Source organism: Centropristis striata, chromosome 2 (genome assembly GCF_030273125.1).
Source record: "Centropristis striata isolate RG_2023a ecotype Rhode Island chromosome 2, C.striata_1.0, whole genome shotgun sequence".
Classification (NCBI taxonomy): domain Eukaryota; kingdom Metazoa; phylum Chordata; class Actinopteri; order Perciformes; family Serranidae; genus Centropristis; species Centropristis striata.
The window spans coordinates 36,878,755-36,905,743 of NC_081518.1; the positions used below are offsets into that span (position 1 = coordinate 36,878,755).

The 26,989-nt window shown below is 37.6% G+C and overlaps 2 protein-coding genes across 2 annotated transcripts; both read left to right on the plus strand.

Moving 5' to 3' along the window:
- The first annotated feature begins 1,478 nt into the window (after positions 1–1,478).
- On the plus strand, positions 1,479–11,828 carry LOC131987903 (retinoblastoma-like protein 2). The gene is made up of 14 exons (XM_059352822.1): positions 1,479–1,602; positions 6,178–6,292; positions 6,436–6,530; positions 6,824–6,975; positions 7,084–7,218; positions 8,314–8,478; positions 8,555–8,624; positions 8,757–8,869; positions 9,882–10,058; positions 10,192–10,263; positions 10,529–10,589; positions 10,681–10,841; positions 11,027–11,188; positions 11,375–11,828. Exons 2-14 carry the CDS (start codon positions 6,219–6,221, stop codon positions 11,636–11,638), a joined length of 1,701 nt encoding a protein of 566 aa, XP_059208805.1. The 5' UTR covers positions 1,479–1,602; positions 6,178–6,218; the 3' UTR covers positions 11,639–11,828.
- Positions 11,829–14,284: 2,456 nt separating this feature from the next.
- Positions 14,285–26,988, plus strand: LOC131981400 (retinoblastoma-like protein 2). The gene is made up of 14 exons (XM_059345676.1): positions 14,285–14,539; positions 18,262–18,374; positions 19,113–19,216; positions 19,577–19,680; positions 19,809–19,946; positions 21,390–21,551; positions 21,806–21,860; positions 21,991–22,100; positions 22,663–22,839; positions 23,054–23,125; positions 23,507–23,567; positions 24,232–24,392; positions 24,562–24,726; positions 25,459–26,988. The coding sequence occupies exons 2-14, from the start codon at positions 18,301–18,303 to the stop codon at positions 25,687–25,689; spliced, it is 1,614 nt and encodes a 537-aa protein (XP_059201659.1). The 5' UTR covers positions 14,285–14,539; positions 18,262–18,300; the 3' UTR covers positions 25,690–26,988.
- The last annotated feature ends 1 nt before the right edge of the window (position 26,989 follows it).

The window sequence follows — 26,989 nt, forward strand, 5'->3', positions numbered from 1 at the left end:
CTGGTGGACAGCCACCCTGACATTAGGGGTGTAGGATACTTTGATAAGCTTGGAAATTCATGAAGAAGATTACTTTATTAATTCCACAATGGGGAAATTCTGCATTTAACCCAAATTTTTTTTACACACAAGTGAACACACCATGCAAGGAGCAGTGGGCAGCACATTACTGCGCCCAGGGAGCTGTGCAGCGGGCTTAGGTGCCTTGCTCAAGGGCTCCTAGACCTGTCAGTACCGGGAATCGAACCAGCGACTCTCCAGTTACAAACCCGATTCCTAAGCTCTAGGCCACGAACTGCCCATTAACTGCTCATTTCCCCCTTGATGATAGCAAGCAGGCAGAATCATGATGCTCCCTCCATCATACTTTTTTTCATCAGTCCACAAAACATTTTCCCAGTTGCATTGTGGAGTGTCAAGGTGCTCTTTGGCGAACTTCAGGTGTGCAGTTATGGGGTTTTTTGGGAAGCAGTGGCTCCCTCCGTGGTGTCCTGCCAGGCCTGTTCATTCTTTTGCGTATACGGTAGACTCATGAACAGAGATGTTGCCTAAATGTAGACAGGACTTTAATGAAAATGTTTTATTCTGCTTTTATTGAGTCTGTACTTTCATTTAATGCAATCTGTTGGTTCAGACATCTCAGTCTTAAAAACAAAAACAAACTAGAAAAATGGTCAGACTGTGCTGTAAGATAACTGGTGTTTGCCTTAAAAATCTTCAGCAGCTATGAAGAAAGGCTCATCTCTAAGGCTCAGACCATTGTTTTTGACTCTATTCAATCCATGCATGCTGAGTTCCAGTTATGCTTCGTATAATCCTACTCAATTTAACAGTGAGTGAAAATTGGGAACTGTGTTGTGTGCACTATTGCACTTGTGTGTATGTTGTACTTGTATTTTTTTCTTAAAATACTGTCTGTAAACCAAATTGCCCCTCTGGGTCATTAAAGTTTTACCTTACCTTACCTTATCATACCTTACCTTAGCACTATGAATGACTTAAATTAGTCTGTGGCAACAAGAGATTTCCTTTTTATTCTAATCAGAAATTAAAGGGCAGATACCTCATATTACATTTTAAGGGGTTTCAATTTCGAAAATCCACATCAGAATTTCCTGATACTGTCTGAGTGACACTAGGGGTTTTCTGAGGTTTTCTGCTATCACTGTAAAGTGAAATTAGTCTGATGTTTTCTTAATCCCAATCTGAATTGGAGTTTTCCTTTTTTTTCCTTCTTTTTTTTTGCTTAAATAAGACATTTTTTTCTTTAAATTTGAAAATCCATTTATTTATGTATTTATGCATATATTTTTTAAAAAATCTAAAATGCGAAATTACTTATTGTGCTCACTAGAAGGTTGTTTTTATTTTCAAAACAGTTTGTCAAAACCTTATTTATATTCAGTTTATGGTAAAACAAGCCCTTACCGTAATGTCTAGAATATATGTATCAGAGAACTAGTGGGGGCTGGCTTCAGTTTGCTGTCTAAGTGGAGGCTGGCTCACTTGACTGCGGTCACAGAAGAGACACATAGAGGATTATAAAAAGACCCTCAATCCGTCTCTGGAAACAAAACCAACTCACAAAACTGACCGGCACTGGTAAGTGACTTTAATCCTCTGACTAACTTCAGTTTTCTTGTCTTTAAGACAAAAGTTGTGTGATTCCAACTACTTCTGTCATCTAGCCTCCTTCCACACTGTCTGACTAAATATCACTACAGACTGACTCTCCACAGTTAATAATTGACTATTGTTAGTGTGATAAGGCCTGGCTGCAAGAGTCATTTAAAATAAAGTTTTATTGGTAATTAAAACCATTGTTGATTCAGTTAACTAAAGTGACATTTAAATGTTCAACACATGTCTGAAAGTGAAACTAAGATATATTTCGCTGTAATTTCTGTCAAGTTAAGAAAGTAGGAAATGGGCGTAACTGGAAACAGCTTCTGCATTTTTCAAAGTGTAAATGGATTTTTGATTTATTTTTGGTGTGTGTTTCAGTCAGTTCTCTGTAGGCAGGATGTGTTGTTGACTGTTGAATTTCCTGCGTTTTCTCTTTTTCTGGCACTTATAGTTTGTGTGGTGCTCAGATTGTTTTATATATTCCAAATATATTATTGGATTGTTTGTGTTGATGCATTTATGTTATGTTTATATGAATATTTTAATTTTTGTAGGTCATACTATTTTAACTACCTAAATGTATTATTATTATTATTATTATTATTTTTTTTTTTTTTTAAGTCTAATCACTTTAAATTGTTCATGTGTTTTATGTTCAATCTCAACCTGAAAAGTAACTAAAGCTGTTGGCTATATGTAGTGGAGTAAAATTATAAAGTAACATATAATGGAAATACTCAAGTAAAGTACAAGTACCTCAAAATCTTACTTAAGTACAGTACTTGAGTAAATGTACTTAGTTACATTACACCACTGGGTCATGGAGGTGATAATGAATACAACAGGCTGTGATTCATATGTGTGAGTAGCTGGGTGCATACTAATGCTTCCTAATTCCTGTCTGTATTAGTAGTGGGTGTTTCACTACAGAGTTATATCAGGTCATTTAGCAGCAGCTGTGGAAGTGAGTCAGAAAATGTCTTTTTGATTAACGAAGAGAAAACGTGACGTAAATATATTGATTTTATCATTTGAAGCGTTGTTCCCTATGAGATTTAAGTGAATCAAGGACAAGCTTTATAGTCCAGGGGTGGGCAACTTTTACTAAATAAAGAGCCACTGTTGGCCAAAAAAAAGAGAAAATCTCGGAATGGAGCCGCAAACCTTATATTGAGCCTAAAATTAAACAGCCTAATAAGTCTAAATTAGCCTACCAACGTTATTAATAGTCATATTGAGCATTTATTAATATGATTTTGAACACTAGTCTATCTCGGGGAACTCAAAACTAAACTCAAAGTTGGCAAAACTTAAAGGTTAAGGCACCGGGCCAGAGACTTTTGTAAGCTATGAAGCACATTTGAGTTGACTTAAATGTCAAAACTTTTTTAATATGCTGTAAAAAGGCTATACATTTTTACAATTACGTAATACAAATAGCTTTTGGTCTACACCATTGATAAATGAACATTTTAATGTAAAAATATGTATATAATTTTTTTTGTCTCAGCCACTGGGAGCCCCTGCAGGCGGCCTAAAGAGCCACATGAGGCTCTGGAGCCACAGATTGGCCACCCCTGTTATAGTCCATTAGTTCTGTGAAGACATTAATGGTAATCCAGAAGAAAGAAAATAATGTGAGGTCCCTGCTCCCTCCCCACACACACTGAACACTGGTTACTGTTGTTTAACTTGAGAGACAATCTGTCCTTTTGTATGTCCCACTGTTTTCTTCTCTCTTCTCCTCATACTGACTCTTAGTGTTGTGTCATAGTTTACACTGTAACGGAGGACATTATACCAACAGTAAAACATTTTATAAATATACTAAATATATTCAAATACTAAAAACTAATGTATTGGGAGGACCTATGGAATTCATCTCTCTGTTCTTCCTCTTATCCTTTTTTTTTTTTTAACTCTAGTCAGTGAAGATACTGGATCTTAACATGTGTAACACGGTCAAACTGTCCAAATTAGTGGTGGAATGTAACATTTACAAATAACATTTTCTCAAGTATTGCACAATATTGTATGTAATTTTTGTAATTTTTTCCATTTATGCAACCTTATACTTCTATCTCACTACATTTTAGAGGCAAGTATTGTAGATATTTTTCCTCCACTACATTTAGCTGGCAGCTTTAGTTACTAGTTACTTTTCAGGTATTTAACATAAAAAACATGATTAATTTGAAACGATTAGGCTCTGTTATTCATTTAAACACATAAGTATTTAAGTACTTAAAATCAACCCAACCTTGACAACAATAAAATGCTGCTTGTGTTATAATAATAATAATAATAATAATAACAATAATAATAATAATAATACCATTTATTTGGAATATTTATAACAATCTGAGCAGGGCCGCTCTGAATAATAAGTGCTTTTACTTTTTATACTTAAAGTACATTTTGATGGTGATATGTGTGGAATAATTCTAGATTGTGGTATTCGTGTTTTTACTTGAATAAGGGATTTGAATACTTCTTCCACCACTGCGCCAAATAGAGCTGCAGCTGTGGGTTTTAGGTCACACTAACCCTAACCCACATTCCCTCTAATGTCAACAACTAAATCATAAAATCATTCTGTGCTCAACTTGTACTTTGCCTGAGGCAGGAGATAAACGAGCTGCAATAACGATCGAAGAATGACTGTTATCAACAACTTAAATTAGATCATCACCAGATAAGAGAGACCTCATTTTGGAAATGTGTCAATATAAATGAATAAAGCAAGAGTGAAGAACCGTCATGCTTCAGGAATTAAATATCACCCCCCAAGATTTTTGAATGTATTAGAGTTGTGTGCGTCAGTGGAGAAACTGAAACAATGGTGGCTATTAATGAAAGCTAGTAGCTATAAAGTAAAGTTCAGTAAATATTTAATTTAAAGAAATGTTATTAAAAATATTATCCTAATGAGTTTATGTTCTCAATCTTTATTTTCAAGTTTTCTCCAATATATAATTATGTTTATTTTTTATGTTATGGTCAAAGTTAGAGTAAAATAAAGATAAAGCAGGGTATGCTCGTGAGAAAAAACAGAACCTTTTCTTCCTGTCAGGAAACAGATGAGAGGAAGAGAGACTCTATTCAGGCTCAACAACACCAAGCCCTAGCCACACTGGTGATTAATGTAATCAAAATGTGTGTCATATATGGAAAATATTTTTTAATGCTTAGTGTGCAATCGTCAAGTTGCTACCACTTGTGTTTTTCAAAGTAGTCTGTCTAATGTGGATGTCCCCGTCTGTACAATCAGTACAATTCTTATTGTGTTTTTACATCAATTATTTGCCAATACTTCTCAAACACTGAAGACAAATTTCAGCTCTGTACTGAGCAGCACACACACATTCCTATAGAGCAGATCTCAGCACTGGCACTCTAGCAGTAACTGTACAAGAGAGTTTTTTGAAAATGTTAAATGTGCCCTCTCGTCTGCATGCCAAACGACCTCTTGGATAAGGATGGCAGCATTATTATATTTCTGTTTGTTAACCCAACTTCTTCCTTTCTGACATTTGCTGTTATTGCAATATTTTGCAAATGAGGGAATGAAATTTTAAGCAATTGAAATGGGAGCTGTGCGTATCATTTGTAACCACTGCAGGCAAAAAAAGTACATTTATTTGTTGAGTTTATTCCTGATGAATAAGATTGCTGGAAGGTTGATGGGGTCATTGATTTTAACTCTGATATGATGTTTTCTTTAGCTTTTAGTGCCTTCATATACCAGATGGACTTATTACCCGGTACTTTCTTGGTCAAAATGCAGCTTCAAGGTCAAATCCCTCTTGACCCCTGTGAAGCTTTGGCGACCCCTAGTCAGGGTTGGGACCCCCAGGTTGGGAACCAGTGGCCTATATGGATAGAATAAATAGGCTAATATCCGTTGGAGTTTAAATTTCACATAGTGTCGTTATTACACTTAATGTCAACTAGGGCTGGGCGGTATATCGGTATTACGAGTTATACAGATATATTTTAGAAAGAGATACGTAGTTAAGACAATACCGCCATACCGATATATAATATCTTTTGATGTTGCCTTAACTTATGACCGCTATTTGTTTGCTCTTCTCTGCACACTAGCAAGAGCTAGTTCCTAAGAAACAAAGAACAATGGTTCTGTAATTTGGTGGTATTTCTGATTGCAAATCAGGAGCATCTGAATCTGATGAAATTGCTTCAAAAGGTGGAAAGTGAATTTGATAAAGTCATAATAAAACAGGTTGATGAAGTTTTCTTGTAGCGCTGAGTTAAAACTGAACATGTTTTGTTTAAAATACCAATATATATCGTATGTCGCCATTCGACCTAAAAATACCGGGATATGAGTTTTGGTCCCTATGGCCCAGCCCTAATGTCAATCTTAATGTTGATATGGCACACAAATTAACAAGAAAAGTTGATTTGTGTATTCATACACAGACAGAAGTGTAAAAAAGGGAGTTTAATGCTCCAATTTTGTGCTGCACTGCAAACTTTTACGTGTCTTTATTGTCTGTCAGTGTTTCTAATGTAGTTTCTCTTCTTTAGGTGCCAATTCCTGGAGTGACTTATCCTGTGTGGCAGTCACCATGGCAAGCAGGCCTGGGGATGACCAGGAACAACCATGGGTTGGCCCCAGTAACCATCTCATGACTGTGTTCAGGTAAGCACCACAGTCTGACAGTTATACTCAAAGTGATCATTTTGTTTCTATTGAGACATTCTGTTTAGTTAAGAGCAGGTTTCTAAAGAGCTTTTGTGGACTTTGATTAAGATGATACTTCACAACCTGTTCCTCTGATTCAGGGCCTGCTCCAGAGATCCAACCGAAGCCATCGAAACCAGACTGCACATATTTCAGCAACATCAAAGGGACAATGCAGGAGACGAGACCACAAATGGTACATTAACATATTTAATATTTAATGATAAATGGAATGTTGGGAAATATGCAGGATTAAAATTTGAATTAAATTTCATACAATATTTTTAATATTCACTGGTTGTATCCGAAGTAGGTAGTAGTCTCTATAAGCACAGCACTGAACCGCTGTCTGAGCATGTAGGGGTTTAAAATACTGTTGGTTAGCAGAGAGCTGGTTCTTTATTATTAATGACAGGTATCAGTTTCTGGAATAAAGCTCTTGTTGTTGATACATGTTACATGATATAATCCATGTGATATTGTTTACAGATTTGGCAGTAAAGTGCTGCCGTGAAGCCAGGATCTGGTATTACAGGATCCTGGAGAAGCTTTTCATTAAAGAGATGAAGAGGCGCGACATCGCTGAAATTTCGGTGAACTGCCCCCATGTGGCCACAAGTGGAACTGCTGTCTGCACCGCGGTACGGGCACTGCATGGACACTGACTGATACAGACCGTTTTATACTACTTTTTTTTTTACTGTTTTAAAATCAAGCTCATCTACATGTGCTATGCATGTTTGTTGCAGGATATTTCTGGATTTGATCTCCAGTGCTGTCTGGTGGCCTGTTGTCTGGAGATTGCCATATTCTCAAACCATCTACCATGTGACTTCCCTCTTATCCTTCAGATCCTAAATCTGGCACCATATCACTTCCTGAAGGTGTGTTTATGTTCCAAACTCCTAATGTTTGCCATCACAGGAGGTGTTTGACTGTCTATGTGCATGTTTGCACACCCATCGACATAAAAAATGCATGTTATTAATAAATATACGTGATATCATATGCAGCCAGGGTTCTGACAATAGACAATTTAATGGGACAAGCTCCACAGCAGAATTGCTTCTCCTCCAGTTTTTTCAAACAGACCAGACTAATCGGTGATTATACACTGTCGCTGCTGTGGTAGTGGGCTAATCACACATGGCTTTAAATCTAAGAAGGCTTGTGATGATTGCCTGCAAGAAAAAGAAGACTATGGCTACGTTCAGACTGCAAGTGACCCAAATCAGATTTTTTTGCCCCTATGCGACCTGCATCTGATCTTTTAATGACAGTATGAACGACACAGATCCGATTTTTTCAAATGCGATCCAGGCCACTTGGATATGTGGTCCTAAAACTGATACATATCTGATCTTTTGACATGCGACTCCAGTCTGAACGGCCAGGTCGCATTCATCATCATCATAGGCTGACTGGGGATTTCCACCGGGCGCGTTACAGGCGGGAACGGCTCCACCGCGGTTTTGCTCCGTCTTCTGCCCAGCGTCAATTCACACCGGGCGCGTTACAGCTGCCGCACGGCAGCATAGCGAGCCAGCCACATACACGCGAGATAACGAGAACATGCGATAATCCTGACCATACGGCTGACATACGGCTGTAACGCGCCCGGTGGAAATCAGGCTTTACTGCTCGCGGCCACGTTTTCAGCTACTTCCGTAAACACTGAGCACGCTCGCTGCGTGTGACGTCGTCGTGTACTCCAATGCGCATGCGGGACACTTTTGGTACGTTTAAAGTTCACACTGGACATCACATACAAGTCGCATTTAACTGGAAATGTGAACGACCTTCCAAAAAAATCGGATTCCACAAAAAAATCCGAATTGAGCATTAAGCCCTGCTGTCTGAACGTAGCCAAATAGTCTGTTTGTTTTTTATAATACTTGGCTTAGTCGATGGCTTTAAGGTATTGAGCACACACCCAGCCCTATCCTTATCCCTCATTTTGTTTTCCTGTGCTCTGACAGGTGATTGAGCCGGTGTTGTCGGCTGAAACGGGCCTGCCTGGTACTGTTTTCAGACACCTCGCCCAGGTAGAAAAGAAAGTTCTGGAGAGTTTGGCCTGGACCAGCGACTCGCCACTGTGGGAAGAAATCAGAGCCAACGAGGGCCATCTGCCTAACTGCCAACAGGTTGGCAATAACACACAAAAACACTCAATGAAAGTACATGTACGTGGATTAAATGAGGGCTTTGTGTCGTGTGCAGGCGATGCCTCCTGAACGGCTTGAAGACACACAGAGAACAGACTTAGAACCTGATAGAAACCCATCACAAGGTAGAAATGCAGTGTGTTAAAGCTGTTTTTAAATATACATATATTACTGTAAATCTATTGCACCTTCAATTTGATACACTCCTTAGTTGCACACTGACAGTATGCTGATTATGGATTGACTGTTTCTGCCAGTGGATCTTAATTTAGGAGCTGAAGTGTCTGCCAGCACCGACCAACAGCATTCCCAGTCAGCTGCAAACAGGCCTCAAGGAAGCAACTCCCTGTTTTCACAGTTTTCTCGTAAGGTCAGTTAATCTCCCACATCAAGCACCATTTACATTTTCTATCAAGAGAAAAAAAAACAGCTAATCTTTGATATTTGAAATGATGCATGTGTTGGTGAGAGTCCACACTGTTTCTGTGCTTTTTTAAATGTATTTATATTATACTTTTTTCCACATTTTGTTATGTTGCAGCCTTATGCTAAAATCGTTTAAAATGATTTTTTCCTCTCATCAATCGACACTCAATACACCCTTATGACAGAGCAGAAACAGAATTAAAGACATTTTTGCTAATTCACGAAAAAGGAACAACTGAAATATCATATTGACACAAGTATTCAGACACTTGAAATTGAGCTCAAGTGCCTCCCATTTCTTTTGACCATCTTTGAGATGTTTTGTTTACATTGACTGGAGTCCAACTGTGTTAAATTCAATTTATCGGACATGATTTGGAAAGGCAAACACCTGTCTATATGAGGTCTCACAGCTGACAATGCATATCAGATCAAAAACCAAGCCATGATGTCATAGGAACTGGCTGCATGGCTCAGAAACAGGATCATGTCAAGGCACAGATCTGGGGAAAGGTCTGAATATTTATGTGATATTTTAGTTTTTCCTTTTTATTACATTTGCAACAATTCTGCTTTGTAATTATTGTGTATGAAGTATAGATTGATGAGGGGAAAAATATATTTAAATGCTTTTATCATAAGAATGCCTTGTATACTACAGCATTATTACAGCACCAACAGTATAGTTAGTGGTGTACTTTCTGTCATTGGCTACTGTGCTACTACTACAACAGAGTTATAGTCATATTGCACCTTTATGTAGTTGACAGAAACATTTTATCCTTGCTATTGTTCATATTTATATTGGAATATCATATGATTTTAGGGTTTGCTTTTTCCTAACTGGGCAATCCTGGGTATCTAATTCTGTCTAGGGGTTTTTCCGTTTATATATTTATTATATATCAGATTTGGAGATGACATATTTAGTGCTCATGTTTTCTACTGTGGCTCAGGTTTACGGCTTGATGGGCAAGCGTCTGACGGACCTGTGTTCCACACTGGTCATTTCTAAAGAGCTGCGTCTGAAGATCTGGACCTGTTTTGAGCACTCTCTGGTCCACTGTAGTGACCTCATGGTAGACCGTCACCTGGACCAACTGCTCATGTGTGCCATCTACATCATAGCTAAGGTAGGCTGTGATATATTGGATATATTGGAGTCGTCACAGCACTTTCATTTGGTGATTGGGTAATCATGCTGGTATATATGCAGCAATGTCTGTGCCTACAGAATATCATTACTGTTGCTTATTTCTTTAACAGAATACCAATGAAGAGATACCCCTGCAACGCATAATGACATGCTACCAGTCTCAGCCATTCGCCAGCAACAGTGTAAGTTTTTATTTTAGATTATTCCAGCTATCTTTTTAAGCATCTGGATCAACTCAGAATGAATAAAATGTATGAATAGACTGAAGAGTTTCAAGCCACTTAGCCAATACATTCCGTCATAATCAACCCAAAACACAGACCTTAAGTCACTGTCAATTTCTTTTAAAAACCCAAACATCTTGTATTTAAATGATCTGTGTATGCTTGTTTGTGTTTCTTATGGCTATATATAAAATGTATAAAATTAGACATTTTCTGTTCACAGGTCTGTGAAAATATGCTGTCATGTGGAAGGGACACAGACAATTTTCTCACTGAAAACAACAGTAAGACTGCCTTATATCAGTGAAGTAAGAGGAGACAGTGTCCTGTAATTCCATGATGAAGGTGAAGTGACTATCACATTGTTTATTACAGATAATGGAGACCACGGCGTCAGTATCCCGACCCCCAACACACCATCATCACATTATCCAGGACCTTGTCAGGAGGAGAGGGGTAACCTTATTCACTTTTACAACCAGATCTACGCGACAAAGATGCAGCACTTTGCCAAACTGTTTGCCCCAACCTCCGGAGTAAGTGGACCATTTTTAGTCTCTGAGTTTAAACAAACTGAACAAGAAGAGATTGTAACAATTTTAGCTCACAACCCCCCGCCCCCCCCCTCAAAAAAACCCTTTAACTGAAAAGGCTGTAAATGTTGTAATCACTGCATCTTTTAAAACAGGATTTTCTAACATTCTGTCTGACTCCTTTTTAGGGAGACACTCCTCCTTTGTCTCCATTCCCCCAACTGAGAAAGGAAACTTCTCGCAGACAGCAGCTGCTCAGCAGCCACTCCATCAACATTTCAACACTCAACACAACAACTTTCCCCCATACATCTGGACTCGACTACACCTTCAACTCAAGCCCCTCAGAGGTCTGTGGACATGATGTTCTGATCCTTTTTAGTTATCGAATTGTTGACATTTCAATTTGAGCACAGTGTAGGCTAGGTTTCATTATGTACTTGGAAAATGCTTTTAAGAGAGCAAAAGTATGAATTTCATCATTAATGAGTGAGTCACAGTTAAATATTGCTCAATTATCCCTTCTGTTTCTATAGCGTCTGCGTGAGATCAATGACATGATCAGGACTGGCAGGCCACCCAACAGGGGACGCTATGAGTTATCATTTGATAATGAAGAGGAAGAGGAGGGAGAGGGGGAGGAAGATGGTCCTCCAGCGAGGAGGCGTCGTTTGGATGATCAATCAGCCTTGGAGAGACGAGCAAGGATTGTGGTGAATGATCGTGTGACAAGAAGCGACCTGGACCAAGACCAGGACCAAGACCAGGACCAGGACCAACCATCTCCAGTGCAGGACTAACCCACACTAGAGCAGAGAAGAGCATAGTCTCACTCTGCTGCTGTTTCCAAAATAAGTATTTATGTAAAACACCATTTATAACAGAAATCTGTGGCATTCCACTCTTAACCATGTCAGCTCTCCTAATGTAACGTCCTCATGTTTCATTCCTTCTGCTTATATTGTATGTATATTAAACCTTTATTCTTTTTAGCCAGTCCACAGTTGTAGGCTCCTTTCTCAGAATTGATAAGTCTGTTTGGTTTGTCCTTGCTTCTCTGTCTTCCAGCAGAAGCATCTCAACAAAGTATGATATGTTGTATGATGTCTGCTCTGCTGTTTTTGTTAGGGCTGGGCAATATATATATATCCTGATATATTTAGGCTGAATATCGATATACGATATATTTCGCAAAGTGAGAGCAAATGTTCAGTTAAAGTCAAAGCCAAATATGATGTGTCACAAATAGTTTTATTGAAACCGTTTATTTAAGTGAACATAAATACTGTAACAGGAGTACCTTTTAAAAAAATCAAAGCTCCATAAAGTGCACATTTAAATAAGAAAATATCTTAAATAAAAATAGCCTATGAAATAAAATAGGCCAATCTTTTTTTCTGAAATAAATATATTTATATGAGAAAAGAATAACAAACATTACAAAAGAACTAAATATGACAAACCCTAGTAAGGGATATATAAGGAACATTTAAAATCCTAAGCTCCTCGTTTTCTTTATGTAGTTGTTTCTTGTATTTTTCCAGTTTGTTGATTTTTATTTATTTTTTGCACATCACGACTTCATCAGCATTACAGTGCACCTCTTTAGTTAAGCTAACAATCACGCAGCTTCTCTGTTTACCTTGTGCAAACTTGTTGCCCAAGTTGTGAAAATGAATTCCCATGCTTTGAATGTCTGCCAGCATAGTCAGGTTTGAGAGCTCTACCTCCTTTGTTGCAACTTTACTATTCTTGTCGACTGGATTTTTTTTCTTTTTTAGCCATGCTGGAGAAGAAGGTATATAGGGCTGAATGAAATGATTGAATTGCTAACCATTGCCAGGGTAAACAACGTCCAAATTAGTTTTCAAATGCTGCACATGAGAACAAATGGAGGCATTAACCCTTTATCAGGCAAAGAACTATATTTGGTAACTTCAGGTAATATTTCAGGTAATATAGAAAAAAGTTGCAAATTTACTAGATTAAAGTGGCAAATCTGCGCGAAAAAAGTTGCAGATTTACGAGAAAAAAGTGGGAAAAAAGCAACTTTTTTCCCCCCAGATTCACCACTTTAACCCTTAATAGGGCACTCATTGAAATACTTGCAAATTCCAAATTTCAACCCTAGAGAATATTGGAGGATATTACATACAGCCAGAATGTGCAAAAAAACATACGAAAATAATATTTTGAGAAAAAAGTTGACGAGATTAAAGTGGCAAATCTATGACAAAAAAATGCGCAGATTTATGAGATTTAAAGTGGTGAATCTGGGAGAAAAAAGTTGCTTTTTTCCCACTTTTTTCTCGTAAATCTGCGACTTTTTTCGCACAGATTTGCCACTTTAAATCTCTTAAATCTGCTACTTTTTTTCTCGTAGGTTTGCCACTTTAATCTAGTAAATTTGCAACTTTTTTCTCTAAATATTACCTGACTCTAACTACCAAATATAGTTCTTTGCCGGATAAAGGGTTAACAGTTGAAGGAGGAAGGAGATGGTGCATCAGCTGCACCAACAAAGATGCAAAAGACTGAATTAATTAACTCCTCCTGTCAGTGGACGACAACAGAGAAGCATCTTAAGGGAAGGTGACAAGGAACTGGAGGAGTTAGGCAGGTGGAAACTGTGCTCTGCCTCATCAACCCCTTCAGAGCACATATTCTCTCTCCTTTCTTAAGCAACAGGCAAAGCCACTCTATCTGAGGGCCATATACAAGAAATCATCAGTGTCTGTAACTTAATGGCACTTATCCTCCTCTCATGTGTATACTTTGTTACTGTGGTTTTACACACTGGCACTCAGAGCAGATTCAGTGGCAGTGTTCAGACCAGTGGGAGAAGCCACAGAAAAGGATATTCTTGTGTGCGTGGGTGAAAGCACTTCCTAATCTTTTCTATGAATAAAGCTCTCCAGTGACAGAAAATAAACGGAATCTGCTCAAATTAAGACAACTGAACCAAAACAGTCAGAAAACAGTAGTTACTGACATAAAGTTTCAGAAGTAGAAAAAAGGCGTACTAGGGTTCTCTCAACACTAATTATAGCTATTATAGTGCAGCACTCCCTACCCTATGTTTAAGTAAAGGTTGTCCACTAAATCTTAAATGTATCTAGAAATATGTAATTAATTAATGTTATTGTATTTAAATTGTATTGCTATGTTTTATATGTAAACATAAAGTTGAAATAAAATATTTTTTTTACCTCTTTCCATGAAATGATTGTGATTGTTACGTGTGTATCTCCTCAAAACGTTATTACTCAATCTCTTCCAAACATATCACAATAAAAATGAAACCACATGAACAACAACAACAACAAAAACAAAAAACAGTGTATTGGCTGGATGACAGTACATAAACAGCTGAACCCCTGTCACAGTAAAGGGTTAACAGCATTCCCCCTCTACTGTAAGTCCTCCACTCCTCCTCTTGGTGGCGCTAAGAGGTCTGTGTAGGTTCTACATCGCTTCTCATAGCAACAAGACTCAAGTGACAAGTTGGGGCTTGTCTGAGAGAGACCAATGATCTGAACTTCCTCAGTGTGCAGAGCAGCAGGTTGACTGTTCTGAACCATGCTGCACCACTCCTCTGCTACCAGCCTGACAATAGAGACATATGAGGAATCCCACATCAGAAGACTGGTCAATCTGTCTCTTGGAACCAAAACAACTCACAGGAGTGACAGACATTACTGGTAAGTGACTTTAAAACTTTATGACTGCAGTTTTCTTGCTATTAAGTCGAAAGTTCAACTTAGATGACATGACAAAGTCAGCCAACAAGCAAGCTGTCATCATCAACTTCTGCATGAGATATGGCTGCAGCACGGACTGATCTCCACAGTTAATAAATGACTCAAATGGGTCATAACGCGTTTATTGATAATTAAAAGAAAATCAACAATTCAGATAACTTATGTGGCATTTAAATGTTCAGCACGTGTCTAAAAGTGAAACTGAGGTCTATTTTGATGTAACTTCTGCAAGTGAAGAAAACAGGAAATGGGTGTAACTCCTAGAAATTGGCAACAGATCATGCCTTTATCAAAGTGTAAATTGATTTGTGATTTATTAGAGAGTTCCAGAACTATAAAAACACAGAATAATTAGTATTTGAAAATATTACACAGAAAGCAGTGTCTTTTCATAAAATGCTCAGATAAGTTGTTCTACATGTTACTTAAAAGACAAAAACAGAAGGAGGAAGATACAGAAGCATGACATCACAAGTTTTGGGTGGGTCCTGTCTGAGTTCAAAACTCAATGTAAGCTTTTTTGTGTTATTGCAGTGTAGTTTATCGCTGTTCTGTTCTTTTGCTATTCACTGACCTCCTTGCTTTTTTCTTTTCCTTTTCTCTTTTTTTTTCCTGCGACTCATGGCACCAGCAGTCACTTAGTAATGGCACATTGACCCGTCTGTTTTCAAAGGAGGATAAAGAAAGATTTCTGTCATTTTTAAGTAAATTAAGTGAAAGCTTTATAAATCCAATAATCTGCAGCTCTGTGAAGACATTAATGCTCATTTGTAGGAAGAAAATTCTTTGAGGGCCCTGCTCCCTCCACACAGAATACACTGCAGACACACTGAACACTGCTTACTGCTTCAGGAGAAAAGCAGCTGTTTAACTTGAGATCAATCTGTTGGAAATATGTAATACTTTGGTTAAGAAGTAACTTTTATATAAGTGACATTGTTTCTTCTCCCTCTCTTCTTCTATTGATTAAAAGGCTCAATTAAATAAGAATGGGGAGATAAAAATGCTTTTTTTTTTTTATCAATACACCTAATACAACCCGATCCAAAAAAGTTGGGACGCTGTGAAAAAATTAAATAAAAACGGAATCTGATAATTTGCATTCCTACATTACATTGTATACAGCACAAATATAATTTATCAAATGCTTTATATATTATACACCCTGAATTCTGAATTTCATGCATTTTGTTTTTACACAGCATCCTAACTTGTACGACCACTAAGATGGATCTTCAGTCAAACGATTAACCCTTTACTGTTCTGTCCAAACGTGTCTGAGGCAGTAGATAAATGAGCTGCAGTAATTATCAATAATTGATCATTACTAACTTAATTTTGATCATCACAGGATAAAGGGACATAATCCGGGATATGTGTGAAGATGAAATGTGACTGAGAAACCTTCCTGCTTGTGTTAGTGTTAAAACAAAGGTCAGAATAAAATACTGTTATTGGCATATGATAGCTGTGTGCCATTATTGGAGAAAGCCTTCTAATTAGTCTCCAACTTTTTCAAATAAGACAAGGAAATTATTTGATTTAAAAGGGTTGTGCATCTTTGAAAAATGTAAAACCTTAGTCCTTTTTTTGGTTATCGACTGTGTCGATTTTATTGTGTGAAATGAATTGGTGAAAAAATGTATGATATTGGTTTATGTCAGTTGAATAATCACACAAATTGTTATGTTTAAAAATAAACTATTCATTCATTCAACAAAGGTAGGTGCTAATGAAACCTATTAGCTGTAGAGCCACTTTTCCTTGGATAAAGAACAGGGTTATTCATAAAGTATGTTATTTAAAATACCAGCCTGTGGTGGTGAACAGAGCAATGTTTTAAGGAAGAAACTCTGTGAAGCTTTTTACAGACATACTGATTAAGTCACGCATTTGCCCAAGAAAACAAAATCTTTTACTAAATCACAAGGTGATGCACTCAAAATGGGAAGTGAAATATTAATTATCACAAGAAACGTTTAATAAACATTTTATCTAACCCTAACCCTATATAAATTAATAATTAATAATAATATAAGTGAGTCTCTCTTGCTCTTCCACACACATCCACACACAACTCAACCCTTACCCCAAAGTTACCTAAACCTATTGGTAACCTTAAATACATATATATTTATAGTATGTCCTGTTTATTTTTTTTATTTTTTTACATGATAAAAGGGTTTTTTAAACTGTGGATTTACTCCATTTTTATACCTTTTAATCTCCTCCGGGTAACTAACCGGATCAGCTCGCAAAAAAACCTCAATTGTATTATTTAATTTTAAATTAATTTTAATTGACCAAAGAAATGGATCGCTCCCTCAACTTCCGCCCGAATCTCCTGCCTCCATCTTTTAAAACCACTCTTTTAACTATTTTATAGATAAGAGACACCTTTTTAATAGCTTTTATTAAAGAAAATCCCTCTCGTTGAAGGAACCTTTAAGAGATTTTATCTATATGGTCCTCCTGTGCCCGTGCCCTTCACGCAGCACTCTGCTGCTTTTTAACCAGAACTTAACCTTAAAACCAAGCCTTTACCCTTTAACAGGCCAAAATGTCCTCACTTCCCAAAAAATGTCCTCACTTCCCAAAAATGTCCTCACTCGGTTGGTTAAAACCCACTATGTAGGAAGTACATGCACACACACACACACACACACACACAGACTGACTCGAATCTCCACATGTTGTCTGCAGACACTGTACACGGAGGTCTGTCTGACTCGGTGAGGACGGTAACCCAGAATGATAAACAGCACATGTGGGAATGATTAGAGGAACAGTGTCTCCATTGAGGCCTGACAGAGAAAGGGAACAAACATGCAAAGATAAAGTGAAATGGCCGAGGTAGGCAGAGGCCCTTACTAGTGGAATATTCAACTTGTAACAGGGTATTTTCACATTGTTGTAGGCCTCTTTGTACTTTTACTTTGGAGTGTGGTGTTGGACATGATCATTTTTCCTGTCAGAGTCCCGGACAAAATCTCCTTCACTTGAAGCTGACAAAAAGAACAATCAGTTCAGCCTAACATGATGTTGTTTGCCAAGCCCTCTGACTTCACTCACTGCCTGGATAGTAAACTTGTCAATAATGCATCAAATTTGCCTGTCAAGGGGCAGAAGTAGTCCACCCATGTTGGGGAAGTTTTCTTGTTTGGGAAAATGGATATCACCCTCATTTAATTTGATCACGGAGCTGGAGCCTGCACAGGATTATCTTAGCTTAGCATACAAACTGGAGGCAGGAGGAAACAGTTAGCCTACATCTCTGTCAGCAGTTCAAAAGTACACATACCAGCACCTCTAACATTTACTAAAAGACACATTCTGATGATGACTGTGTTTCTACTGTGATGTGAGCCAAATAAACAAGTGAAATGGAAGTATTTTGTCTTTGGATGGGGGGAAATTAGCGCTTCACCCAGAATCATTGTTGACAAAATAACATTCATACACATTTCTAATATATCCGTACACAAACAGAAATGTAAAAAAAAAGATTAATAATAAAAACTTATGAAAGTATGCCATATTTTTTTTAAACAAATTGTATAGTGGTTGACTGGCTAAATTGACTGATTGTGCTGCACTGCAAAGTTTTGTGTGTCCTTATTTATTATCCTATATTGTTTCTAATGTTCTTTTTTCTTTTTTAGGTGCTCTAACTCTCATCTCGTGTGAGTGTGGAGGTCACCATGGCAACTTGGCCTCAGGGGAACCAGGGACGGCTGAGGTTTGGCCCCAGTGACCGTCTGATAGCTATGTTCAGGTTAGCACTACAGTCTCTCAGTAATATGTGATCATTTTTGTTTGTATGGAATCACAGATTCACTCAGTATAAAACAAGTAGTTTCACAAAGCAAACACTGTAATTATAATGAACCAAAACAGACCATAAATATGTCAGTGCCACAGAGAGAATGCTGTCTCTGTAGTATTACTGCAATATTACTGCATGGTCAATATGCTCAAAATATTCTATCAAGGTCGTGTATATATATTATATCACTGTAACGGTATGTAGCACAATACAGTGGTACCATTCTGTAAATTCAATTAAAAATGGTTTAAAATACTAAATAAGTGTTGCAGGTCTATAAGTGTCAGGTAAGGTTTACAGGCTGACTCCACCGACTGTATTTACAATTTGACCGCTCAAATATGTTACTTGCAATCAGCTGGATTAACGAGAATTAAAAGATCACATGAGATCATGAAATCACGCAAGAATTGCTACCTGGTACAAACAATGGACACATTTCTATCGTCGCACAGTATATATCGTCACATCACTCACCCATAATATCACTCTGCATGTCTTTGACATTTACCATAGATATGCAACAAGGACTAATTTCTGTATTTAACATGTGGTGTATTGGTAAATTGGTTAGAAACCCTTTATGGACTTTTATTTACTTTTCCAGATGTTTAACAACCAACATTTCCCGTTCATTTAAACTATACGCTGCTGTACTCCCTAACTTCGATAATTCCTCTGATTCAGGGACTGCTCCAGAGATCCAACCGAGACGATCCAAACCAGACTGGGATCTATGCTGCACGCATTTCTCCAACACCACAGGGACAATGCAGGAGATGAGAACATAAGTATATCATCGGATTTAATGATCCCAACACAACAGCATGAGGGGATGTGATAGTATCTTGGTGCTTTGGGATAAATGCATGATGATGTTTCTGGATAGATTATTATGTCCTTCACAATATTACTGGTTTATAGCCTAGACTTTTATGATGGGCTGTTGCAAAACAAACAATAATGTTAATATTCGTTTCTATCAGAAGTAGCAATGTCTCATTGAACCACTGTCTGCTAACCAACAGTATTTTAAACTGCTACGTGCTCAAAGAGCTAGCTCTTTATTTTTAATGACAGGTATCAGTTTCTGGAATAAAGCTCTTGTTGTTGATACATGTTACATATAATCCATGTGATATTGTTTACAGATTTGGCAGTAAAGTGCTGCTGTGAGGGCGGGATCTGGTATTACAGGATCCTGGAGAAGCTTGTCATTGATGAGAGAAATATACAGAGCATCTCTGACATTTCAGTGAGTGTACTACCCCCATGTGGCCACAGGTGGAACTGGTGTCTGACATTAAGTGATACAGAATGCAGAATCATATTAAGCCTTTTAAAATGAAAGCTTTGATATTTTCCCCCTGTTTTTGATTGCAGGGAATCTCATGGAATGATCTTCTCCAGTGCTGTCTGGTGGCCTGTTGTCTGGAGATTACCATCTTCTCAAATCATCTACCATGTGACTTCCCTCTGCTACTCCAAATTTTAAATCTGGCACCATACCACTTTCTGAAGGTGTGTTTCCTTTCCAAGCTTGTGATATTGTATCCTATGACAGCACGTTTTTCTCTGTCTGAAACTGTCTAAAGTGTAAAGAAAACAGAAAGCAATCATTAGCTAATTCTTTCTGACATATCCTCAATTGAAAACTATGCAAAGAAAACATATTGTATGTTTTACCTTGTGAACTTGACCAAATACTTCGTCTGAATTTGCCAACAGCGCATTTCCAAAAAATTGGGACAGGGGCGACAAAAGAATGGGAAAGTTGTTGAATGCTAAAATAAAAAAAAATAAAAAAAAACATGTGCATGGAACATTCAACAGGTAAACAAGTTAATTGTCAGTGGAGGCCCTGCATTAAGAAGAGACATGACTGTATGAAAGCTCATCTGAGATAGACTGAAGCAAAGTGGAAGTCAGCATTTCAATTTTTGTTTTTTGGATTTATGGATGTCCGGGCTAAAGAGCAAAAGGACCTATATCCAGACTCTAACCAGCATCTGGGATGGTATGGTGGTGTATCAGTGCCCCCATCATTAGGCTGAAAGGTGCATACAGGTCTTCTCCAGGGACATCCCTGCTTATTTCAGCAAGACAATGTCAAGCCACATTCAGCCTGTTACACAGCTTGGCTTTGAAGCATAAGAGTGTAGGTACTAGACTGACCTGCCTGCAGCCCCAACTGTTTCCAACATGTTGCAGGCATCACATTCAATATGATTGTGTATTTACAATAAACAAAGTTTAGCAGTTTGAACATCAAAAAAACGATGTACAGCTTTCAATTTAGTATACAGTCATGGGAAAAAACATTAGACCACCCTTTTTCTTAGATTTCTTGTTCATTTTATTGCCTGCTACAACTAAAGGTACATTTGTTTGGACAAATATAATGATAACAACAAAAATAGCTCAATAGAGTTTAATTTAGGAGCTTATATCTAACCATTTTCCATGGTTTTCTTGATTTTCTTGATAATAACCAAAATCATCAATGTCGTTATTGTTATATTTGTCCAATGAAATGTGCCCTTAGTTGTACCAGGCATTAAAATGAACAATAAATTGAGGAAAACAAGGGTGGTCTAATAATTTTTTCCATGACTGTATGTCAAAAAAGGATAGGCAAATGGTTGCATGCAGTTTAAGTTTAAACAGCATCCCAACTTTTTTGTAATCAGAGTTGCATTTATCATGGTTTTGCGTTAGCCATTAGAGAGGTCAATTAAGTGTTTCGTAGTTTGAAACAGGCACTTGTAACAATAATGGGACAAACTTGACAACATAAAATCTAGTTTCCTCATGGGTATCTTAACACTGGTTTCTTAAGTAGTGGTATTTATTACCCAGATCATTTATAATCTGGTCTGAGATTGGAAACAAAGTAAAAATAAACTGCCACCTTTAATTTTGAGGACACCTCCATCCTCCTCTGTTTTCTCTGTGCTCTGACAGGTGATAGAGCTGGTGCTGCGGGCTGTGGGTCTGCCTCGCACTGTTTTCAGACACCTCGCCCAGGTGGAAGAGAAAGTTCTGGAGAGTTTGGCCTGGACCAGCGACTCGCCACTGTGGGAAGAAATCAGAGCCAACGAGGGCCATCTGCCTACCTGCCAACAGGTTGGCAATAACACACAAAAACACTTTACTTGGCATGAGGAGTTACCTCAGAATTAATAAGTTTTTGAAGAGTTGATGCTGGTGTCAATGTTGTAGTAACATTAAATTAGAAATATGATTACATTTTTCTTTATACTGAATTATGATGGATCTTTGATCAAAATATTTCTTTCTACTAAATAATGATGTGTCTTTGCACTAAAGTTTTTCTTCACAAGTACGTGGATTAAATGAAAGCTTTGTGTCGTGTGCAGGCGATGCCTCCTGAACGGCTTGAAGACTTAGAATATGACGGAAACCAATCAGAAGGTAGAGAAGCAGTGTGTTAAATCTGTTTTTTTTAATACATTTATTGATACATGTATTGCACCTTCAATTCAATACACTCCTCAGTTGCCCACTGACAGTATGCTGATTATGGATTGACTGTTTCTGCCAGTGCATCCCAATTTGGGGGCTGAAGTGTCTGCCAGCACCGACCACCAGCATTCCCAGTCAGCTGCAAACAGGCCTCGGAGAAGAAACTCCCTGCAACTGTTTGCTCGTAAGGTCAGTTAATCTCCCACATCGTATTTTAGATGACAACTGTTATTTAGAGCCACAATTACAAGCACCATTTAACTTTTCTAGCAACAGAAAAAGATTAAAGATTAAAGATTATGACGATGCACGAGTTGGAGACCTCACTGTCTTTAGAGGGGTTTTTTCTTAGCTCATACCAGCTGTCAAACTATACTTTTATTACCTACTATTTTAATATATACTTTCTATTTATATAACTCTGTAGCAATATAATGTGGGAATCTAATAATTTCTCAGTTGTTGGAAATATTTGGAGATGACATGTTTAGTGTGTTCTTTTTACCTTTTTTTTTACCCTTTTATTTGTCTTTTTTTTTTATCTCTAACTCTGTTTTGTATTACTATTTTATTTAATTGTTTTACTGTTTTTAGTATTTTATTGTTTTCATTGTTTTTATTTATACCTATTTGTGTATGATTTATTCTATTTTAATAACTGTACAGCACTTTGGTCAACTGAGGTTGTTTTTAAATGTGCTCTATAAATAAACTTTGACTTGACTTGCTCATGTTTTCTTTTGTGGCTCAGGTTTACAGTTTGATGGGCAAGCGTCTGACGCAGCTGTGTCCCACACTGGACATTTCTAAAGAGCTGCGTCTGAAGATCTGGACCTGTTTTGAGCACTCTCTGGTCCACTGCAGTGGCTTCATGGTAGACCGTCACCTGGACCAACTGCTCATGTGTGCAATCTACATCATAGCTAAGGTAGGCTGTGATATATTGGAGTCGTCGCAGCACTCTTTCTGGGTAACCTAACTTTAAAGGTTAACTTGGTTCAATGTTTTAAATCTTAAATCAGTATTTATGGTGGGTTGTCTTGCAGTTAACGTCTAGTGCATTTTATGATTTTGACCAGGTAAAGCAAATAGTTTGACTCAACACAAAAATCAATTATTAACAAATGAAATTGCTTTTACAGATTACCAAGTTGGAAATACCCTTCAAACGCATAATGAAGTGCTACAAGTCTCAGCCACTTGCCAGCAAAAATGTAAGTTTTTTGTTTTTAAGATTAGTCCATTTGGGGGGAAAAACTGCAAGGTATCTTTAGATAAACTAAATCAGCTACAATGCACTGAGCACACTCTGGCCTCAAGGAAAAGATGCTTCGGTAGACACACAGCCTGCAATTGCCCACCAATGAGAATTTGGTCGGACAAGAGCATATAAACCAGTCGATAACCAACCGGTCAGGAAATGGATTTGCTTTAAAAAAAAAAAATGGATACTTCAAAAATAACATGTGTGTCTTAAGATATTACTAAGTATTAAAACTGTGTCATCACATTAAATTGGTATTTAAGGATTTTGTGTTTGATATGGCTATATTACTTAAAGTTCAAGAGTAAACAAAGACATTTTCTGTCCTCAGGTCTGCAAAAACGTGCTGATTTTTGGAAGAGACACAGAAAATTCTCTCACTGGAAACAACAGTAAGAAACCCTTTAGTAAAAAGATGTGGAAAAAAACACTCACTCATCGAAAATTTAAAATGAAACAGTGTGTAAGGTTAATATGGGACAGAGTACTAGAGTTGTGATTGTGCATTTAACTCAAATTCTTAGGCAAATGCTCCATAAAAGAGTGTGTTTGTGATGTTTTATGATGTACTTTTGGGTGTTTTGGCTGGTTATTTAGATTTGGTTAGCTCAGAGGTGTGGCATATTAAATCATCTTAGCCTTTCTTACTCTCAGGTTTGCATTAACAACGGTTTTGTACTTTATTTTAAAATGATTTTTTTCCCCAGTTATCATATTGATATGGGATGATTATATTAGTTTAAAAAAATAAACATATCTTGCATTCCCAATACATCTAAAGCTGGACAACATGATTGCATCACCAGCATCATGTCAGAGAAAGTGTTAATTGAAGCCCTTGAGACAGCATATCTATGGTCAGCCATAACTCAAATATTATGTAGCTGGAGAGCTACATGATAGCAGCAATGACTCATTGTATAAAAAATTAAATACATCAAGTTACCACAATAACTCACAATATATTACCAGCATTCTAACAGTAATGTAAGAGGAGTGTGTGTGTCCTGTAATTTCACCATGAGAGGGGACTTTTTATCACATTGTTTATTACAGATAATGGAGACCACGGCGTCAGTATCCCGACCCCCAACACACCATCAACACATTATCCAGGACCTTGTCAGGAGGAGAGGGGTAATCTTATTCACTTTTACAACCAGATCTACACGACAAAGATGCAGCACTTTGCCAAACTGTTTGCCCCAACCTCTGGAGTAAGTGGACCATTTTTAGTTTTGGTATTTCCATAAACTGAATGAATAGGTTAAAAAATAAATGAATAAATAAAAAGCCCATTAATAGAAATGTAAAATTACGTCATATACTGTATCACTGCATCTTTTAAAGCAGAATTTTCTAACATTCTGTGTGACTCTTGTGTAGGGAGACACTCCTCCTTTGTCTCCATTCCCCCAACAGAGGAAAGCTTCTCCTCGCAGACAGCAGCTGCTCAGCAGCCACTCCATCAACATTTCACCACTCAACACAGAAACAACTTTCCCCCGTCCAACCGGACTCTGCTACACCTTCAGCTCAAGCCCGTCAGAGGTCTGTGGACATTAATGCTGGAACACTTTTAAGTTGTCTTGAAATAATGATTTGTGAACAATGCAGATTGAAGATATTGAATTTTCATTTTCATTATGTGCTTAGGAACCTGGTCTCACAGGAATCCGTGAAATAGCCACGGATTCGCTTAACTCAAAATCCGTGGAATAGCCACGGAATCACTCAAATTTCCGTGAAACTGACACAGATTTCGCTACAATGCAAGTTAATGACAGTCATATCCCGTGTCTATTCCATGGATATTTGTTCCTATTGGTTTGTTCCAAGTCACGTGACTTTCAAGGTCCCGGCGGTCAGAACAGAAAACATGGTGGACAGTTCTCTAATTTTTAGTGAAAAAAATCAATATTTTGACTTAGTTTCTGCATAAAAATTGATTTTGATCACATTTCTAGCGAGAAATATATGTTTTATTTTCTAAATATTCACTCAGTGAATGTACATAATCACTTTGTATGTTGGAATAGCCACGGGATATGACTGTCATTAACTTGCATTGGAGCGAAATCCGTGTCAGTTTCACGGAAATTTGAGTGATTCCGTGGCTATTCCACGGATTTTGAGTTAAGCAAATCCGTGGCTATTTCACGGATTCCTGTGAGACCAGGTTGGTGCTTAGTAAATGCTTTAAACAGAGTTCAATTATTGATTTCATCATGATTTAGCGATCAAGTCACAGTTATTGCTACATATCACCTCCTGTTTCCACAGTGTCTGCGTGAGATTAATAACATGATCAGGACGGGCAGGACACCCAACAGGGGACGCTATGTGGTATCACTGGATAGACAAGAGCAAGAGCAGGGAGAGAGGGAAGAAGAAGAAGAAGAAGATGGTCCTCCAGCGAGGAGGCGTCGTTTGGATGATCAGTCAGCCTTGGAGAGACGACTGAGGACTGTGGTGAATGATCGTGTGACAAAAGGAACCAACCATCTCCAGTGACAAGGCCCAACCTGCACTAGAGCAGAGAGGAGCATGTAGTCTCACTCTGCTGCTGTTTCTGAGGCTGGGACAACAATGTCAGGTGGTGGAGGGAAAACACAGAGCAGCTTTTTCTTCCTTTACAGATATATGTATCGGAATTTCCTTTGGGAAAAATTCTTTGTCAGCTCAAAGTTTTGTATCCTGTCTGATCTAAAATTATGCTTTCTGCTCTTTTGCTCTGCACTACTTCTGACACTTAATGTCCTTGAATAAGGCACTTAACTCTGAGCGCTGTGGCCAATGGTAGAAGATTGTGGTCGTCCTGGCCAGCTCCCTGGTGGAGGTGTGTGATGTACGACAAATCTGAAGTAGGGTATGGCTAGAAAGTGCTCAGTTGACTTTCCTTGTATAAATACAGTTAGACTGAGAAAGGATGTTACCAACTGAACTCCACTTAAAAGTGTATGACAGCGCTCATGAGCATGTGCCAAGCTTTACCGGTTTCATTGGCCTTAATTCTAACAGGTTAGATTCTGATTAAGTGAGAGATTATACCAAGTGTTCAGTACAAGCTACTTTAAAACATTTTTTTTATATGTGATTTAGTGATTTTATTCTCAATAATGCTTTCTCTTAATATATTTTCAAATTCCAAAAGATAAGCTAAGTTGAGACTGTTATTGATTTCTTCAAAGGAATGAAGGAAAAGCACAAGGACTATAGAAAAAACTGTCACAAAACTTTACTATTCAGTGGTACTTGAAGTAAGGAGATAGGTCTGAAAACAAAAAAAGAACAAAATACTTTCACATCCGCTGACTGACTTTGCTGACTGTGACCTTAATATCATAGCTGATTCAATAGTACAACTTATCAACTCTCAAAAGTGTAATTGTTACATTATTTGTAACAGTGTCAATGTTCTCCACATCCACAATACGATTAGACTCAATTTTAAGTTCACGATTCTGTTAAATTTTTTTAACTTTTTTTCAGCACTGAAGGCTATGCCATTGTTGGATGACTGAAAAAAAAAATCAAGGCTACATAGTATCAGGTGTGATATAACCATTTGGAATGCACAACACTAGGGCCATATGGTCATATTTATATTTTTGACTGATCCTGCTTCTTATTTTGATAATTGAAATAAAAAAGTATAAGGGATTACTTAAAGCAAAGTATTTCCATGTCCTTAAACATGTCTTTAATTTGTTAAAATATGCTGTGTAATCAAAGTACTTTTCAAGCTTCACCATAAACTACAGTTTTTGAAAAACAATCAGTGTTAAATAAAGGTACATTTTACAATAAAAAT

Coding starts and splice junctions, on each gene's coding strand:
- LOC131987903 (XM_059352822.1), top strand. CDS start 6,219: ATGGCAAGCAGGCCTGGGGATGACCAGGAACAACCATGGGTTGGCCCC. Junction 8,625..8,756: donor TGATAGAAACCCATCACAAG/GTAGAAATGCAG, acceptor TGTTTCTGCCAG/TGGATCTTAATTTAGGAGCT. Junction 10,059..10,191: donor CCATCTACATCATAGCTAAG/GTAGGCTGTGAT, acceptor TTTCTTTAACAG/AATACCAATGAAGAGATACC.
- LOC131981400 (XM_059345676.1), top strand. CDS start 18,301: ATGGCAACTTGGCCTCAGGGGAACCAGGGACGGCTGAGGTTTGGCCCC. Junction 18,375..19,112: donor CGTCTGATAGCTATGTTCAG/GTTAGCACTACA, acceptor CCTCTGATTCAG/GGACTGCTCCAGAGATCCAA. Junction 22,840..23,053: donor CAATCTACATCATAGCTAAG/GTAGGCTGTGAT, acceptor TTGCTTTTACAG/ATTACCAAGTTGGAAATACC.